Source organism: Elaeis guineensis, chromosome 6 (assembly GCF_000442705.2).
Source record: "Elaeis guineensis isolate ETL-2024a chromosome 6, EG11, whole genome shotgun sequence".
Lineage (NCBI taxonomy): Eukaryota > Viridiplantae > Streptophyta > Magnoliopsida > Arecales > Arecaceae > Elaeis > Elaeis guineensis.
In genome coordinates, this window is record NC_025998.2 from 8,253,362 (window position 1) to 8,272,235 (window position 18,874).

General features: G+C 37.3%; 1 protein-coding gene and 1 non-coding gene across 2 annotated transcripts; one reads left to right on the forward strand and one right to left on the reverse strand.

Annotated features, from left to right (window-relative positions):
* Positions 1-4,413: 4,413 nt before the first annotated feature.
* LOC140858913 (small nucleolar RNA R71) lies at positions 4,414-4,520 on the reverse strand. Its single transcript, XR_012142317.1, has one exon. It is a non-coding gene; the product is annotated as a small nucleolar RNA R71 (small nucleolar RNA).
* A 10,563-nt stretch (positions 4,521-15,083) lies between these two features.
* LOC105036648 (uncharacterized) lies at positions 15,084-18,685 on the forward strand. The gene is given in 5 exon segments (XM_010912398.4): positions 15,084-16,648; positions 16,651-17,292; positions 17,295-17,399; positions 17,402-17,695; positions 18,191-18,685. Coding segments are annotated over 5 exon segments (2,874 nt in total). The 5' UTR covers positions 15,084-15,159; the 3' UTR covers positions 18,535-18,685.
* Positions 18,686-18,874: the final 189 nt, after the last annotated feature.

An 18,874-nucleotide genomic window follows, 5' to 3' on the forward strand; every position in this document is an offset into this window, starting at 1 on the left:
TTATTATTGTTAAATTTATCTAGCCAAAGAATACATTGCTTATTGACTGTCTAGCTCATTACTCTATATTTTACTATTTTTATAGATTTAGAGGACTAGCTTGACTTGATAGTTCTATATGGGAGAGCGAATTAAAGGCAAACTTTGATATTTTATTTGAAATTAGGATTTATTGAAGTTGATGGAAACTATGAAATTTTATTTTTGTAAGATATTTGATTGAACATTATATTATTGAACTTTATTTCAGTATTACTTTACGATATTATAATAAGATACTTTGCATGCTTATGGAGAGAGTTCTTCATGAGTATGCAGCGGTTGCCACAACCTCCAGCTTGCGATTTTAGGTTAGAAGTGTGACACTGCTCTTTTGCACCAACTACTGCATTCCACTTTGTTAGAATGATTTCAATAGTTTGCTACTGCTATGTTGGTATCATCGTATGGAGAAGCTTCATCATTCTTTAATGTTGCTTTTCATCTTTCGTGAGCATTTACTTTCAACTTTAATACTTCATGTATCTGCATATGTTATGGATTACTCATTCCGGTGATGCTGTACATATAACTGTTTATTTTGGTTCATTTGAGTCCTCTTTTATTTTATGTATTTTTTCTGTATTCAGTCTGTTGAAGGTGTCGTACACTGTTCTATACTTTATCATCAATAAAATTGGCTTTCTTACCCAAAAAAAAATATTTTATCTATAAGCATGCAGGTCATCCGGTGCCTGATGGACCCCACTAATACACAAATGGCTGATACGTTGCACTCTCTCTACCGAGTATAGGTCTGCTTACACATAAATAGTTTGTATTATGGATGGCGATAGATTGGATATGAATTGAGTTGATCCATTTCTGTATCTGTTCCATAAATAAAAATTTTATGCCCATGCTCATCCTATACCTATCTCGAGTCGAGTCAAATAGAGATGCAGAAAGAATCAAGACAAATAGATAAGAGGGGTTGGTCAGATCACATCAAATCGGATATATATAAATAATATAAAATTATTATAATTTTGAAATGGGATATAAATCAAAATTATATCGGATCAGATTTGAAATGGGACATACCATAACCATATCTGATCCAAACCCTCTTCGGATATTTTTTCTAAAATCCATACTCACCCCAAATTTCAAATCCGTCTTATTTAGATCGGATCGGTTAGATATCTGATAGGTCAGCTAAAATTATCATCTCTAATTCGTATGTGGATCTAGAGTATGATTTCTCTATCCAAGACCTTTCTTTTTTTTTTTTTTAAGAAAAAGAAAGCAGCAAGTGCCACCCTGCTTTCTTGGGAAGAAACATAGAAATACCTATAAGGAAAGTTGAGAACTTCAGTTGCTAATCAACTACAGAAAGGAAAACAAAGCAAATAACAAACATCTACAATTTTATCCCCACAAATAGAGGACTAAAACAACAAATACCGATTAAAACCGCATAAATAGGATATCTTAAAAATAGTTATCAAAAATAATTGATGTCAATGAATGAATAGAGACTTTATGTGGCAAATATCTTCCAAATGGAGCATTCCTTCTATTTCAAGAACACATGTCAATTGAGCAATGTTATGCATACGATAAGTGCTGTGCCAAAGATGCCAAAGTGTTCCAAAAGCTCCTACAACTATCAACACTTTTTCCTCAGCACAGAAATGCTTCCAAAATTGAAAGGATTGAAGGACTTTTCACAAAACTAGCCAAGGACATTTCCTTTCTGTTGGGGGCATGATATGTGATTTATGTCACAATGTTACATAAAAAGTATCAATTAATATCTAAATTATCTAATTTTATTAAAAAATTAATATTTGTTATTATATTTTATAGAAGAAGAGATCATCAATAGAAAGAACAAGGAAAGAGAATTCCAACGGCGCAAATTTTATACAAAACAGAGTTAAATTGACCCAGGAATTGAAGAATGAAGAAAGAAGACTCAATTGGGTCAAACCCGAGTCAAATCAGATCAAAATTGATAAAAAATTAACTGATTTGGTGATCTGGTTAGCCGCCTGGTCCACAGCAACAGGCGCATGGATCATGGACCCATCGACGCACCATAAACCCCCCTAACAACCCTCTAAAACTTTTTAGTCCCACATCTAAAGTTTTGAAAACCTTATAACCCCAAATGCCTATAAAAAGCCCCCAAAGGCCCTTGTTTTATGTATTCTTCCTTCCGATCAAGCTTGTAACCCTAGATAGTGGGGTTTTTAGCTCTCTTCTCAAGCCTCGAGCTTTGAAGTTTTTGTAATAAATTTTTTTTATATAAAATATTATTTTTATGCAATTTCATCTCTTTACATTATGCAATTTATTTTTCTTGCAATTAAGATACTTTAATTTATGCAATTAGGTTAGTTTAAATTATGCAGTTTAAATTTATGCAATTAGGATAGTTTAATTTATGAAATTAGGGTAGTTTATTTTTCTGCATTTAAATTTTGCAAGTAGATTTAGATCATATCTAGCTAAGCATCCCTTCTAAGGTTTGCGATGAAGCTAGATCATGAGTAGAAATTTTACATAGGGTTCTTTCTTTTTCTTAGGATTTCTTTTTCTTCCTCTTTTGCCAAGAATTTTTGATGAACTACAGTTGGGTCAGAGTCCCTTCATAGTTCATGCTTGATTCAGTGCATAGGAGGAGAAAACCCTAAGGGATCCTAGTTACTACTCCCCTGTAAAGAATCTTGATGGGTTATCGTTGGGCCTTAGTCCCTTCATAATCTATGCTTGGGAAAGACAAGAGGAGTAGTCGTTAGAATCAATAAGAAAAATTCTAGGTAGAATTTCCTAATCTAGATCTAGTGGATTCAAAAATCCTAGATCCTTAGTCTTATTATCTTTAGCAAACAACTTTCGACTTTCGATTTTTGTTAAAGCTCGCTTGAGCATAGATTTGAAAATTATTTTTAAACCAAGTCTCTGTGGGATCGATCCGTACTCGCTGGTCGTGCTACTCTGCACACCGTGCGCTTGCGGTTTTATTTACAAATTTTAAGATTTGCACATCAAGTTTTTGGCACCGTTGCCGGAGATTTGGCATTTTAAATTATTTTCAAATATTTGTTCTTCATGCGTTATAACTCTCTTTCTTTTTCCTTTAGGTTTCTATATTTAGTTGGTGATTGTTGGAAAACTCAGGTACGCTTCTAATTTCTCTTTTATTATTTTTAGTTAATTACTTTTGCTTTTAGACCTAATCATTTGAATTTACTTAATCACAAAAAAAAATATAAAACAAAACAAAAGACATTTCATAATCGTGAAATAAAATATCAAAATAAAAAAAAAATTCTAAATTAAAATCTTTTACATTCTTGGTCATCTTGTTTATTTGCATTTGCATTTTCATAATTAATCTAAGGGCATCAACCCATTAACAAGATAAGGTGGGGATTTTATTACCCTTTCTTAGCCCAAAAACCATCTCCATCATATTGCATTACCTAGACTTTTAATCTTAAAATCAATTAGACGTCAACCTTAAGGAATTCGAGCTCAATAGGACAAGAAACCCTAAGAGTTCTACCAAGTTTGAGTTGTTTGATTAGTTGGTGTCTAGGCAAGTCCCTGAGGGTGGTTTGTTAAATTGGTTCAGTTGCTGACCTGGCCAACTCGTTTGGTGTCTAGAAAGGCAACGATGAGTGAACCTCCCACCTCTTATACTTACCTGGCTAACTAGTTGATCAATCTCCACTTGAAAGGCTTGAAGGGTCATCTTGGAACAGTTAGGAGCTGTCTAGATTTAGGTTAACCCTAGGATAGATTGAGTTTAATTTATTGATTCACTTGTTTGAAAAAAAAAAATTTAAAATTTAAATTAATTTGGTTACTTTTCTTTAGATTTAGGACTCCTTAGGATCTTCTCTTTAGAACTTTTTCTCTTTTCTTTCTTTTCCTTATACATAAAAATTTTATAAAAAAAAAAATTGTATAAACATCGAGAACCGTACACCTCGTGTGTGGAGAAAAGTGTCGGGTCGTCTAGTTAGAATTGAGTCAATTCCTGTTGTTCCAATGGCTGAACCAATCCAACCCATGACCCTTAAGGATTTGTGTTATCCAGTTGGCTCCATCCAACCATCTTGTATCAGGTTGCCACAACCCACAGCTAACAATTTTGAAATCAAATCTCAAATCATAAATATGCTTCCAAAATTCACAGGATTAGAGGATGCTTATATATTTATTAGAGAATTTGAGGAGGTATGTGCAACCATAAAACTGTAATTAACAGAGGATGAGGTCAAACTTAGATTAATCAACTTTGCCCTTAAGGACAATGCTAAGAAGTGGTTTTATAGTCTGCCAAACTATTCTGTCACTACCTGGGAGGGCTTTGTGAGAATATTTTTAAAAAAATATTTCCCCCATCATAAAACAGCTAGGATTAGGAATGAAATAAATCAATTTTACCAACTAGCTGGTGAATCATTTTGGAAGTACTTTGATCGTTTCAAGAATCTTTTGACCCAATGCCCACACCATGGAATAGAAACTTGGAGACTATGCCAGATCATCTATGAGGGGTTAGATTCAAACTCAAGAACCATGCTAGAGTCCATGTGCCAAGGCCAATTTATGGACAAAGAAACTACTGAAGCTTGGCAATTCTTAGAAGACCTAGCCGAGAAAAATTTACAGTGGAAAACAACTAGGGAACCTGATAAAGCTACACCTTCAAGAGGAGGAATGCATCAAATTCAACCAACCCTAGCATCAGAGGCCAAGATTGCAACCTTAACACGTAGATTGGAAGTCTTAGAATTATAGAGACCAGCCAATGTAAATCAAATATCTGCACCCATGTGTAAAGGGTGCAATGCACCAGACCATGTCTTAGAAGAATGTTCCTACTCGAATGGGTGTGCACAGGTGAATGCCACCTATCAAGGACCATTGAACAATCCTTATGCACCCACATATAACCTAGGTTGGAGGAATCACCCGAATTTCTCATGGTCCCAGAATCCTAATGTAGGTAATCCAAATTTCAATCAGCAAAATCTAAGGTCTAACCCAGTGATGAACAACCCGCCAGGCTTCCATGATAATGACAAGAAAATTACCTCTTTAGAGAAAAGCCTAGAAGCCATGATGAAAACACATACCAGCTTTATGCAAACCATGGGTCAACTCATAAATAATAACACCCAAGCTATAGCCCGTCTGAAAATGCAAGTAAGTCAGCTGGCTTCGACCATTAGTGAACGAGAACATGGTAGGTTACCTAGCCAACATGAGCCAAATCCTAGGAACCAAAATGGTCCACGACCCCAACAAGGAAACCAAGTTAATGGTGTAAATGCCATTCATACCTTAAGATCAGGAAAACAAATAGACAATAAGGTAGTTGCACTTGATGATATAGATGACTCATCTGCCGAGTCACCTTCTAAAACTACTACCTTTCAACCTCAAGCATCAGAAACTGAAAATTCACCTAGTCCAGTACTTAAAAGTCATAGAGCTCTTTTTTCAAACAAACTGAAATCCAATAAATCTGAACATTTAGATAAAATTTTAGAGGTATTTAAACAAGTCCAAGTTAATATTCCTCTTTTAGATATAATCCATCAGGTTCCAACTTATGCCAAATTTTTAAAAGATCTTTGCACTAGGAAAAGGACCACTAATGTACCAAAGAAAGTATTTTTGGCTGCAAGTGTCAGTTCATACCTATCTAGCCATGTGCCAATTAAATATAAGGACCCTGGAGCTCCAACAATTTCTTGTGTTATTGGAAAAACCAATATAAAAAAGGCCTTGCTAGATCTAGGAGCTAGTGTGAATATCCTTCCATATTCGGTGTATGAACAACTAGGATTAGAAAAACTTCAACCTACTGGGATCACATTACAGTTAGCCGATAGATCTCTCAGGATCCCTAAGGGAATGGTCGAGGATGTTCTGATAAAGGTTGAAAATTTTATTTTTCCTATAGATTTTATTGTTTTAGAGACTGAGCCAGTTGCGAATCCTAAAGGACATATACCTGTCATTTTAGGAAGACCATTCTTAGCTACGGCCAATGCTGAAATCAATTGTCGAAATGGTCTAATGAAGTTATCCTTTGGGAATATGACCATTGAGCTTAATGTTTTTAACTTAGAACAGGAATCCTCTTCTCATGCTGATGTCAATGTAGTCCAAGATGGTATTTATGAATCCATTGACATTAGTGATGATGAAATCGACCTAGAGTCTAACCCCTGGTTAATCCATGAGTCTGAGGATGTCAATGAAATACTTAAAAAAAATCAGATTAATCAGGAATCGATACTTCCTACTGAACCAATCATTGAGATGGTGAAATCATCACCTAAACCATCGATAGAGGAAGCACCCATTTTAGAACTGAAACCCCTCCCAGAATATCTCAAGTATGCATATCTAGGACCCAAAGAAACTTTGCCTGTAATTATTGCATCAGACCTAGATCCCAAGCAAGAGGAGGAGTTAGTGTCAGTTCTAAAAGCAAATCAAGAAGCAATAGGTTGGACCATAGCAGATATCAAAGGAATAAGCCCTTCTATAGTTCAACATAGAATATACTTAGAGGAAGAGGCTAAACTAACAAGAGAAGCCCAAAGAAGGCTTAATCCAGTTATGAAGGATGTAGTTAAAAAGGAGATTCTGAAACTCCTAGATAGTGGAATAATTTATCCTATTTCTGATAGCTCTTGGGTAAGCCCAGTTCAAGTAGTACCCAAAAAATCTAGGGTAACAGTGGTCCAAAATGATGCAAACGAACTTATCCCAACTAGGACCCAAACGGGATGGAGGGTCTGTATAGACTATAGAAAGTTGAATGCTGCGACAAGGAAAGATCACTTTCCTTTACCATTTATTGATCAAATGTTGGAAAGACTAGCCGGACAAGAGTTTTACTATTTTCTTGATGGATACTCCGGTTACAACCAGATCCCCATAGCCGCTGAAGATCAAGAAAAGACTACATTCACCTATCCATTTGGTACTTTTGCCTATAGACGAATGCCCTTTGGACTATGTAATGCACCGGCAACCTTTCAGAGATGCATGATCAGCATGTTTTCAGATATGATAGAATGATTTCTAGAAATTTTTATGGATGACTTTTCTGTTTTTGGCCTAACCTTCTCCGAGTGTCTGAATCACCTGCAATTAGTTCTAGAACGATGTAAGGAGAAGCACCTAGTTCTCAACTGGGAAAAATATCAGTTTATGGTCAAACAGGGAATAGTTCTTGGCCATGTCATTTCTAAAAAGGGGATTGAAGTGGACAAGGCCAAAATAGATCTAATTGCAAGTCTTCCACCACCTAAATCTGTGAAAGAAATACGTTTATTTTTAGGTCATGCTGGATTCTATAGAAGGTTTATTGCCAACTTTAGCAAAGTAGCACGTCCACTGACTAATCTTTTGGCAAAGGATACCAAATTTGAATTTACTCATGAGTGCTTGGAATCTTTTGAATTTCTAAAAAATATACTTGTATCAGCTCCAATCATTCATCCTCCTGTCTGGTCTGAACCATTTGAATTAATGTGTGATGCGTCCGATCATGTTGTGGGCGCAATCTTAGGTCAACGAATAAATAAGCTGCCTAGAGTGATATATTATGCAAGTAAAATCTTAAATGATGCGCAGCTTAACTACACCACAACTGAGAAGGAGTTCCTTGCCGTTGTCTTTGCTTTAGAGAAATTTAGATCTTATTTGGTTGGGACCCACACCATTGTTTACACCGATCACTCAGCCATTAGACATCTCCTAGCAAAGAAGGATGCCAAGGCACGTTTAATCAGATGGATTTTGCTCCTTCAAGAATTTGATCTAGAAATTAGGGACAAGAAAGGCACTGAGAACGTTGTAGCAGATCATTTGTCCCGAATTCCAGTCACACCATCTAGTGAACCACCCATCAATGAATCTTTTCCAGATGAGCAACTCATGTCTGTGTCTACTGAACCTTGGTTTGCTGATATTGTAAATTATTTAGCCATAGGTAAGATACCTTCTCATTGGACTAAGCAGGATAAATATAAATTCTTTACCCAAGTGAAGTATTTCATTTGGGATGATCCTTATCTTTTTAAACAATGTCTTGATCAAATTATTAGAAGGTGTATCCCAGATAACGAAGTCATGAATATTTTATCTTTTTGTCATGATCAAGCATGTGGGGGTCACTTCGCGTCTAAGAAAACTGCTGCTAAGGTTCTCCAATGTGGTTTTTATTGGCCCAATTTGTTTAAGGATGCTCATGAATATTGTAAAAGTTGTGCTCAATGTCAGAAAATGGGTCGAATCACCAAGCGACACATGATGCCACTCAACCCAATCTTGGTAGTTGAAGTTTTTGATGTTTGGGGAATCGATTTCATGGGACCATTTCCAAATTCCTTTGGAAATAAATATATTCTAGTAGCAGTTGATTATGTTTCAAAGTGGGTAGAAGCAATTGTATGTAGAACATCCGATAGCAAAATGGTCATTAAGTTTCTTAAAAAAAATATTCTCTCCCGTTTCGGTATTCCTAGGGCAATCATTAGTGATCGGGGAACCCATTTTTGTAACCGACCTTTTGCAACATTGATGAAAAAGTATAATGTCACCCATAAATTGGCCACACCATATCATCCTCAAACTAGTGGACAAGTTGAAGTGTCAAACCGACAAATCAAACAAATCCTGAAAAAAACTGTTAGTGCCAATAGAAAGGATTGGTCTTTGAAATTAATTGATGCACTTTGGGCATACCGAACCACTTTCAAGACCAATCTAGAAATGTCTCCTTATAGGATTGTGTTTGGTAAACCATGTCACTTGCCTATTGAGATAGAACACAAAGCCATGTGGGCCATCAAACAACTAAATACAAATTTGAACGACGCTGGAAACCATAGAAAGCTTCAGTTGAATGAATTAGAAGAACTTAGAAATGAAGCCTATGAAAATGCAAAGATATACAAGGAACGAACCAAAGCATTTCATGAACAATCAATTATGAGAAAAACTTTCAATATCGGGCAAAAGGTACTCTTATATAACTCTAGATTACATCTGTTTCCAGGAAAGCTTAGGTCTAGATGGACAGGATCATTTTTAGTAAAGGAAGTCTTCTCACACGGAGCTGTTGAGATTGAAAACCCAAGTAATGGTGTTATCTTTAAAGTTAATGGTCAACGATTAAAACCATTCTTGGAATTACCTGTCAAGACTATTGAAGATGCCATGGTTCTTTATGAACCAACTTATTCTGATTAAGTTGCTTCGAGATTTGGTCTGGCTGAAGACATAAAACTTAGCGTTTCTGGGAGGCAACCCAGCTTATTTAATTTCTAATGCTTTCTTTATTTTCAGTTTGCTTAGGACAATTAAATTAGATAAACTCCATTGGGGACAATGTCGGTCAAGTTGGGGGAGAGCTTGAACAAAATCAGGTGTTATCATTTCCTTTTCCTTCCACTATGAGTTATTTCTTGCATTTAATATATTATGTAAAAAAAATAAAAAATAAAAAAAATATATATATATATCTATATGAAATAAATTAATCTATAAAAGAAATAAGAGTAAGTTAGAAAGTATTTGCTAATGTAGTGAGTCACGGAGAAGATTAGCTGGTTAGACTCTTGGTGGCTTAGGTCATTTAAAGACTATTAGCACTTCCAATTGCACATGCACACTAACAAGGTAAAGTAGGTGTTAATTGTAAGGTCAATTAAGGATTTGAGTATTATTTAAATTAAATAATTTTCTCTACACTCCAATTGAAGAAATTTGAATTTAAGGAAAGAGCTACCTGCCTGAAATAAAATGCAAAACACAGAGTAAATGTGGATTGCCCTAAGCCTAGTAACCGGGTCTCTTCACCTAAGTCAAGTGTTGAGATTCGCATCAAATGGTGGTGGGAAGGCCAGGATGCTCAGCAAAAAAAAAAAAAAAAAAAAAAAACAGTGTGAAAGCTATCTTAGTTCTTTGTTTAATCTGGGGTGTATAGAAAATTAATCGAACTAAGTTATGAAAAATGATACAATTGGCCTGTACAAGTTAATACTGAAATACTAAATTAGTTATCACTCACACAAGTGCTATAAAACTTTAAGTGTACTCTAAGAAAGCTTCTAAGTAGACTGACTACCGATTCTAATTCGAAGCTCATTACTTAGTAATACTAGAAAACTTCTTGAATTTCGATCTTAAATTAATTTGCAAAGGAAGGATCTTTTTGAATTATGATCTTATTTTGGTACATTGCTAAGGGACTAGCAATGATTAAGTTGGGGGGTGTGATTTATGTCACAATATTACATAAAAAGTATCAATTAATATCTAAATTATCTAACTTTATTAAGAAATTGATACTTGTTATTATATTTTGTAGAAGAAGAGATCATCAATAGAAAGAACAAGGAAAGAAGATTCCAACGGCGTAAATTTTATACAAAACGGAGTTAAATTGACCCAGGAATTGAAGAATGAAGAAAGAAAATTCAATTGGGTCAAACCCGAGTCAAATCAGATCAAAATTGGTCAAAAATCAACTGATTTGATGATCTGGTTAGCCGCCTGGTCCACAGCAACAGGCGCATGGACCATGGACCCATCGGCGCACCATAAACCCCCCTAACAATCCTCTAAAACCTCTTAGTCCCACATCTAAAGTTTTGAAAACCTTATAACCCCCAAATGCCTATAAAAAGCCCCCAAAGGCCCTTGTTTTATGTATTCTTCCTTTCGATCAAGCTTGTAACCCTAGATAGTGGGGTTTTTAGCTCTCTTCTCAAGCCTCGAGCTTTGAGATTTTTATAATAATTTTTTTTTTATATAAAATCTTATTTTTATGCAATTTCATCTCTTTACATTATGCAATTTATTTTTCTTGCAATTAGGATAGTTTAATTTATGCAATTTAATTTTATGCAATTAGGTTAGTTTAAATTATGCAGTTTAAATTTATGCAATTAGGATAGTTTAATTTATGAAATTAGGGTAGTTTATTTTTCTGCATTTAAATTTTGCAAGTAGATTTAGATCATGTCTAGCTAAGCATCCCTTCTAGGGTTTGCGATGAAGCTAGATCATGAGTAGGGATTTTACATAGGGTTCTTTCTTTTTCTTAGGGTTTCTTTTTCTTCCTCTTTTGTCAAGAATTTTTGATGAACTACAGTTGGGTCAGAGTCCCTTCATAGTTCATGCTTGATTCAGTGCATAGGAGGAGAAAACCCTAAGGGGTCCTAGTTACTACTCCCCTGTAAAGAATCTTGATGGGTTATCGTTGGGCCTTAATCCCTTCATAATCTATGCTTGGAAAAGACAAGAGGAGTAGTCGTTGGGATCAATAAGAAAAATTCTAGGTAGAATTTTCTAATCTAGATCTAGTGGATTCAAAAACCCTAGATCCTTAGTCTTATTGTCTTTAGCAAACAACTTTCGACTTTTGATTTTTGTTAAAGCTTGCTTGAGCATAGATTTGAAAATCGTTTTTAAACCAAGTCTCTGTGGGATCAATCCGTACTCGCTGGTTGTGCTACTCTGTACACCGTGCGCTTGCGGTTTTATTTATAAATTTTAAGATTTGCACATCAATATGTCACCCATGTCGAAGACATACATTAGGGGAGGATCCATGACAAAGTGTATAAAATCATCGCCACAGTACCGATCAGAGATAAATGAATACAATCTCAATGATAAATATGTCGTCTCAAAATTATGAAAAAGCTACATTGAAGAAAGTTGTTCAGTACGTAATGAAGTAGTAGAGGATTTCACTTCGAACATCACCAATCCTTACTCTCTAACTAATCCTTTCGAACAAAGCTTCCTAGTGGAAAACTCTGCCGATCCTGCTTCGGTCGTTGATCCTAACTTTGGTCGCTAACCCAAGCTTTGACAGTCAATCTTAACTTTGATCGCTAATCTAGATTTTAGCTGTGATTTTAGTTTCGATCGTAGGTCCTTAACTACTGACATCAGAGCGACACCTAGACATCGAACATTGATCTAAGAAAGGTCATGACCCCAACATCATTTTCGACCAAATGATCCCTCACTGATCCTCCTCTCTAGCCGTAGGCTGCATTTCTTTCAATTATTGTTGGCTGTTATATTTGGGAAGATCACCCCCATACAGTCTCATTAAGTCACGTCATTCCATGTTGGACCATGCCACTCCAACGGCTGGCTGCACGTCGAATAAGATCACGTCAAATCACGCCACCCCTGAGAATAGCTAGCTGCGCACTAGATAAGGTGACGTCCATTGTCACAAATCAGACAGGACATCATGGAATGGTATAGGTGGAGAGGTTGGAATGGCCTCCCACTATTTTTTCTCTTATGACTCACCCTTTTATAAATAGATGTCAAAAAAGGACCCCTCAGGTATGCAGATTCATGCCCTCTCTCACCCTTGCACTCCTCATCTGTTCCAGCTTTCTGACTTGATCGTCGGAGGATCTCTGCTGGAGTCGACTCTGACTCGAACTTATTTTGTAGCTCTTGCCACTCCTGCGATTTCCAATCGACTCCAACGACTTCGACCAGAACTAGGAATCTGCCGCAACACTTTTCATGAAGATTCTCCCATTTTTTTCTCACCATACCTCGCAACAAAGGGCTGCAATGAGTTGATCGACTAGGCATCTGCAGCAACCTGAAATCTTGACTTCCTCCCTTCTGTCTATAGATTGTGCAAGATGTCAAGCCAACCTTTAACCCAAGCTGCTTTTTAGTGCCAAACTATATGCTTCTTGTATAAGGGCATCTAATGAGAATGTGGTAAATGGACTCCATCCTTATGCTGCAAACAACACATCTAGAACTCAATTGCCATCGACCCTTTGTTTGCAAGAATTTAATCTGTATGCAGTTTATTCCATAGAGCTAACCAAGGAAAACTTTCGCTTTCTTTAGGATTGGTGCCTTCTAGATGACTTTGTGATAAGAGTAAACTAGACCTCCATTATTAATGAAGCCATTATAAGAATTGATGGCGAAGCTATCATGATGAATAAGTTTCAATGCTGAAGTGCCAAGAGCTTGGATAGGTTTCATACAAGTAAGGCTGTTCCGCATAATCTCCAACTACCTTGTTTGTATCAAATTAAGGGATCCTCTAAGTTTAATATTCCAAGCAAGAAAGCACGACTAAAGAACTTCGGATGAGCTTTCATTTTTCTTCACCTAAGTAGTTTTGCTAACATTCATCATCTACTCCAATAGAGATCAAGTGGATATCTGCAATATATCTCATATTTTTCTACAACACTTAATATCTAATGTTAGTTTTTAAGCAAACATCTTCCATTTTTATAATCCTAATTATTCTACCATTTTCCATCCTAACACTACTAAAATCACCATTGGTGTAAGATGTGAAGTGGTTATCCAAAAAATAATATGAAAAGAAGCACCCGAGTCAATAATCCAAGTACATGCAATTAATCATGACATATAAGTTCATAGAATCATCATCATATATAATATATACTTAAATCACCATCAAATGCAACCGCTCCTGCATTCTTTTCTTTCTTCTTTTCCTCCTCTCTCTTGCTTGAATGCTCTCTTTTAGATCTTCTGCACTTTTTTTTTTATATGCCCCGACTTGCCACAATAAAAATATTCTCTTTCTAAACTGGATATTTCTTTTGACTTATTATGGTTGTTATAATTTTGTGAGTTTCTAGTTTTACTCCTCTTCTGCCTTTCTATAGCCAGTGCCTCTAACTATATAGATTTACCCCTTTTTCGCCTTTCTATAGCCAGTGCCTCTAACTGTATAGTCATTATACCTAATTCTTTTGTTTTGATCTCCTCATTAAGCATAATATTCTTTACCATTCCTAATATTACCATACTATTAGGAGATAAATTATATACACTAAGTGATACAATCAAAATTTCCTAACTGTCATACAAGAAATTGAGCAACAACAATACTTGTAACTTATCCTCTAGTATCATTATCATAGCAGCCAACTGATATACTACATCCTGAAATCTATCATAGACTTCATTTTATATATACTCTTCCACTCATAAAGACTCCAATTTCTTTTATAAACTATAGGTATTGGTTTTCATGGTAATATGATAAAAAATATTATCTTCTATCTATTGTTTGATTTATTCAACTACCTTTCTATTTATTTTTTCTATTTTTATTGAGTTTTGTCACTTGGTTTGGCACTATCTTCTTCAATGAGTTCATACAAATTTTTACAAAATAATAAATATTCTATTTGAGACTTCCAAATTTAATAATTGAAAGAATAAGTTTAAATATATTTCTATCTATATATTCTTCCATTTAATCAATACAAAAAAAATACAGCTACTAACAATCTTACTCTAATACCATTTTATTGAAAAAAATTATAATTATGAAATAGTAATATCATAATTTTTTTTCCTCTTTACGTAATTAAATAGGATATTAGTACAATTCACCAAATAACAATAATCTCTATGATTTATTCAAATAATTAATAAGTAAAAATAATCAAGCAATCCACAAATGAGAGACACTATAATCTTTAAAATGATAATTCTTTCAATATATTTTTTTACTATTTAAAATAATAAAATTATTGTAGATCTATTCTAGATCAACTAAAAATTATACAAATATATCGTCAATATTAAATTTTATTTTTTATAATAAAAATAATTATCACCATTAGAACGGATTATAATAACAGGTTTGACTAAGTGTGAATGTTTAAAATAATTAATAAAAAATTAAAAATCAAAATCATTCAATTTATAACTCTCGGTACTAATAATGGTATTTTAAAATTTTATTAAAATTAATATACGTTTAATTATTGGATCATCTAATAAAATAATATTTTTTTAATCTTTTCTTTTCCTTCTCGTTTTTTTTTTTTTTTTTTTTTCCTCTCACTGCTGCCTCTGTTACCGCAGAAGGACCTATCATGGCAAAACTAATTACGACCACGTTCGTTTTTTTATTTTATTCTATTTTTAAAAAGATATGAGTCCCGGGTGAGGAGGGTCCCCATCGATAAACCAACCACTGAAAAATTACCCAGCATAATTTCTCCATCTCCCACCTCCACCGTACTCATCTAGAGCCCCGATGGAAGCGATGCCACGCCACACGGTCTTTGAGGAATGCCCGTGCCGCTATTGCTGTCCATAAAAGCTCGCAAACTCAACCCTTCTGGGTGGCCTCCAGCTCAAGCCCCCAAAATGGTGGCCGAAACGATCTCTTCTTCTCTCCTTCTGCTCATCATCTTCTACTTCTCTTCGCTAGCAGCATCCCAAATGACAACAGAGGATGGAGAAAGGCAAACTCTCCTCCGAATCAAGGAGGATTGGAGAAACCCCTCGGTTCTCAGCTCTTGGAACGACTCCACCCCAACCAGCCACTGCAACTGGACCGGAATCGAATGCTCCGCTGATGGCTTTGTGACGAACATCGCACTCGTCGACCAAAACATCACCCAACCCATTCCCGCCGCCGTATGCAAGCTGAAAAATCTCTCCATCCTCGACCTCGGTGACAACGACATCACCGGCTCCTTTCCCACATCCCTCTACAACTGCTCTAACCTCCTGCACCTCGACCTTTCCGGGAACAACTTCGTCGGCGTGATCCCGTCCGATATCTACCGTCTCTCTCCCCATCTCACTGACCTCATCCTCTCAGGCAATAACTTCACCGGAGACATTCCCCCCTCCATCGGCCGGCTCTTGGCTATCGAATATCTTGATCTCAGTTTCAACCTCTTCAACATCTCCTTCCCAGCCGAGCTCGGCAACCTCTCAAACCTCCAAACCCTCTGGTTGGCGTATAATCCCTTCTCTCCGGCAACGATCCCTCCAACTTTTCGCAATTTGACTCACCTGAGCGAGCTGTGGATGCACCAAACTAATTTGAAGGGCGAGATCCCAGAATTCATCGGAGCGTTGACGGAGATGACCTTTTTGGTTCTATCAGAGAACTCCCTCAGTGGAAGCATACCAGCCGGAATCTGGAGTCTAAAGAAGTTGCGGTACCTTTATTTATATGCAAACAACCTAACTGGACCGATCAACATCGACGAACCAATTGGCGCCTTGGGGCTGGAAGGTATCGACGTCTCGATGAATCAATTAAATGGATCCATCCCGGAGGAATTCGGCAAACTTCAGAACCTCTCTTTTCTTTACATGGTCAACAACCGGTTTTCCGGCGAGATTCCGGCGAGCATCGGCCTCCTCCCGGCGCTGACCTATCTCTGGCTCTTCAACAACGGTCTGACTGGGGTCCTACCGGACATATTGCCATCACAACTTACCCGGCTGAATATCCACAACAACCGATTCTCCGGCACCCTACCGAGCAGGTTGCCATCAGAGCTTGCGTGGCTGGACATCAAGAACAACCGATTCTCCGGCACCCTACCGGACAAATTGCCATCAAAACTTTCATTGCTGGACATAGAGAACAACCAATTCTCCGGCAACATTCCATCAACGGCCGAAAGTTTGCGGGTCCTTAAAGCGGCCAACAACTTATTATCCGGTAAAATTCCAGCTGTCTTGACTGAAATCTCCGTACTATCGGAGCTACATCTCGGAGGGAACCAGATCTCTGGCCAAATCCCGCCAGGGATATCAGACTGAAATTTCTGTGTGTTCTTAATCTTAGCAGCAACCATCTTGTTGGTGAGATTCCTGCAGCAATTGGGTCCTTACAGCAACTCATCTCACTCGACCTATCGATTAACCAACTGTCCCACTCAATTCCGCCGGAGATCGGAGACCTCAAGCTCAAGACGCTCAACCTCTCGTCCAACCGGCTCTCTGGCGAGATCCCGATCTCATTACAGGACGCAGCCTACAATCGAAGCTTCCTCTCCAACCCCAGCCTCTGCGCTTCCAGTGAACTCTTGAACGTCCCCATCTGCAAACATGGCTTGCAATGGAAGCTCCGTATGATGCTCATCGTTCTTGCTTCACTCGTCTCCTTGATGGCAATCGTCTTCGCTGTGTTCGTCAGAAGAGCGCGCCATAGGAGAAGCAATGGCAGAGTTCTACCCACGTGGAAGATGATGTCTTTCTATCCGTTGGATTTTACGGAGTCCACCATCCTGAGTGGGCTCACGGAGGACACCTTATCGGGAGTGGGGGGGCGGAAAAGTGTATCGGATCGTGCTCGAGAACCAGTCGCACAGATCGTGGCCGTTAAAAAGATCTGGAACAGTAGGAAGCTTGATTCCCTATTGGAGAAGGAGTTCCAATCTGAGGTCCAAATCCTAGGCTCATCCGGCATGCTAATATTGTTAAACTACTTTGCTGCGTCTGGAGCATCGATATGAAACTGCTGGTGTACGAGTACATGGAGAACGGGAGCCTGGATCGGTGGCTTCGCAGAAGCGGAGGGTGGGGGAGCAAATCGAAGAGATGAACTCTGATCACATGCCTTTATTAGATTGGTCCACCAGGTTGCGGATTGCTGTCGATGTGGCACGAGGATTATGCTACATGCACCACGGTTGCTCCCCGCCTATCGTGCACCGAGACGTGAAGTCGAGTAACATATTATTAGACTCCGAATTTAGAGCCAAGGTGGCTGATTTCGGTCTGGCTAGAATGCTCGTCAAGTTTGGAGAGGACAACACGGTGTCGGCTGTAGCGGGAACATTCGGTTACATGGCCCCTGGTGAGTGATTTTGTCATTTGTTCAAATCTATTTATTTTGATATAAAAAGAGGCTAATGTGCTTTCTCACAATAGTCATCAAAATTTATTAAAATTGTCGAATCATTTAAAAATTAAGATATGTACATACACGTTTAGATGCGATCCGTATATCACATGAGCATCAATCAGGTTAGTATTCATATCTCCTGTGAGTTAGGAGAGTGTTAGCAATTAACTACAATTTAGAGTTCTGCCAAAAAAAAAAAAACTACAAGTTAAGGGACATGTCTAGGCTATCAAGGTTGAAAATCAATATGCAAATATGTATATAGGAGGTGTCAGCATATGCTGCCACAGTGGCCGCACATATACCTCACACTTGCATGCACTTCGATTGTATCTATTGCCTCCCAACATTCGATGAGGAGAAGGGCAACAATAAATACCACATTTGTTCTTTAGTGCATTACTATATAGTTAATGTGTATTTTTATGGTTATTACTTGAATTGCAGAATGCGCATATTCGAGAAAAATAAATGAAAAGATGGATGTGTACAGTTTTGGAGTGATTCTTTTAGAACTAACCACCGGAAAAAAAGCAAATGATGGTGAAGAATATGGTAATCTAGCAGAGTGGGCTTGGCGCTACTTGCAGGAGACTGACAAGATGATCGATGCTATGGATCAAGACATCAAGGATCCGACATATGTAAAGGAGATTGCATTTGTCTTTAAATTAGGAGTCATGTGCACTGATCCATTGCCTTCATCAAGACCTACAATGAAGGATGTACTCCAAATCTTATTAAAACGTCGACGTCAACAAGCTGTTGAAATGATACTATGGTGTGAATGAAACATAGCACTAGAGCTCCTACCACTATAGCTGATTGTGAGCATCTCATCCGGACCAACTGCAGGCTATTGTACCCATGAACAGTTCTTTTGTATGCTGACATGGCAATGTATTATGGAAGCATGCACGATAAAGCAACTTTTTTAAGTAAGGATTTGTATATGAGCACGCTATCGTCCGTGCCAATTATTCCCCCTGATAAAAGAGGGGAGGGTCCAAACCTCTATCCCTTTTCAACACTAAAAAGATATATTTTAAGGTATCCGTAACATTTGTATTTGACTTCTCTCAAAGACTAGCGCGAAAAGGAGGTCGGAGATAAGCCAAGCATTTTCCCTAC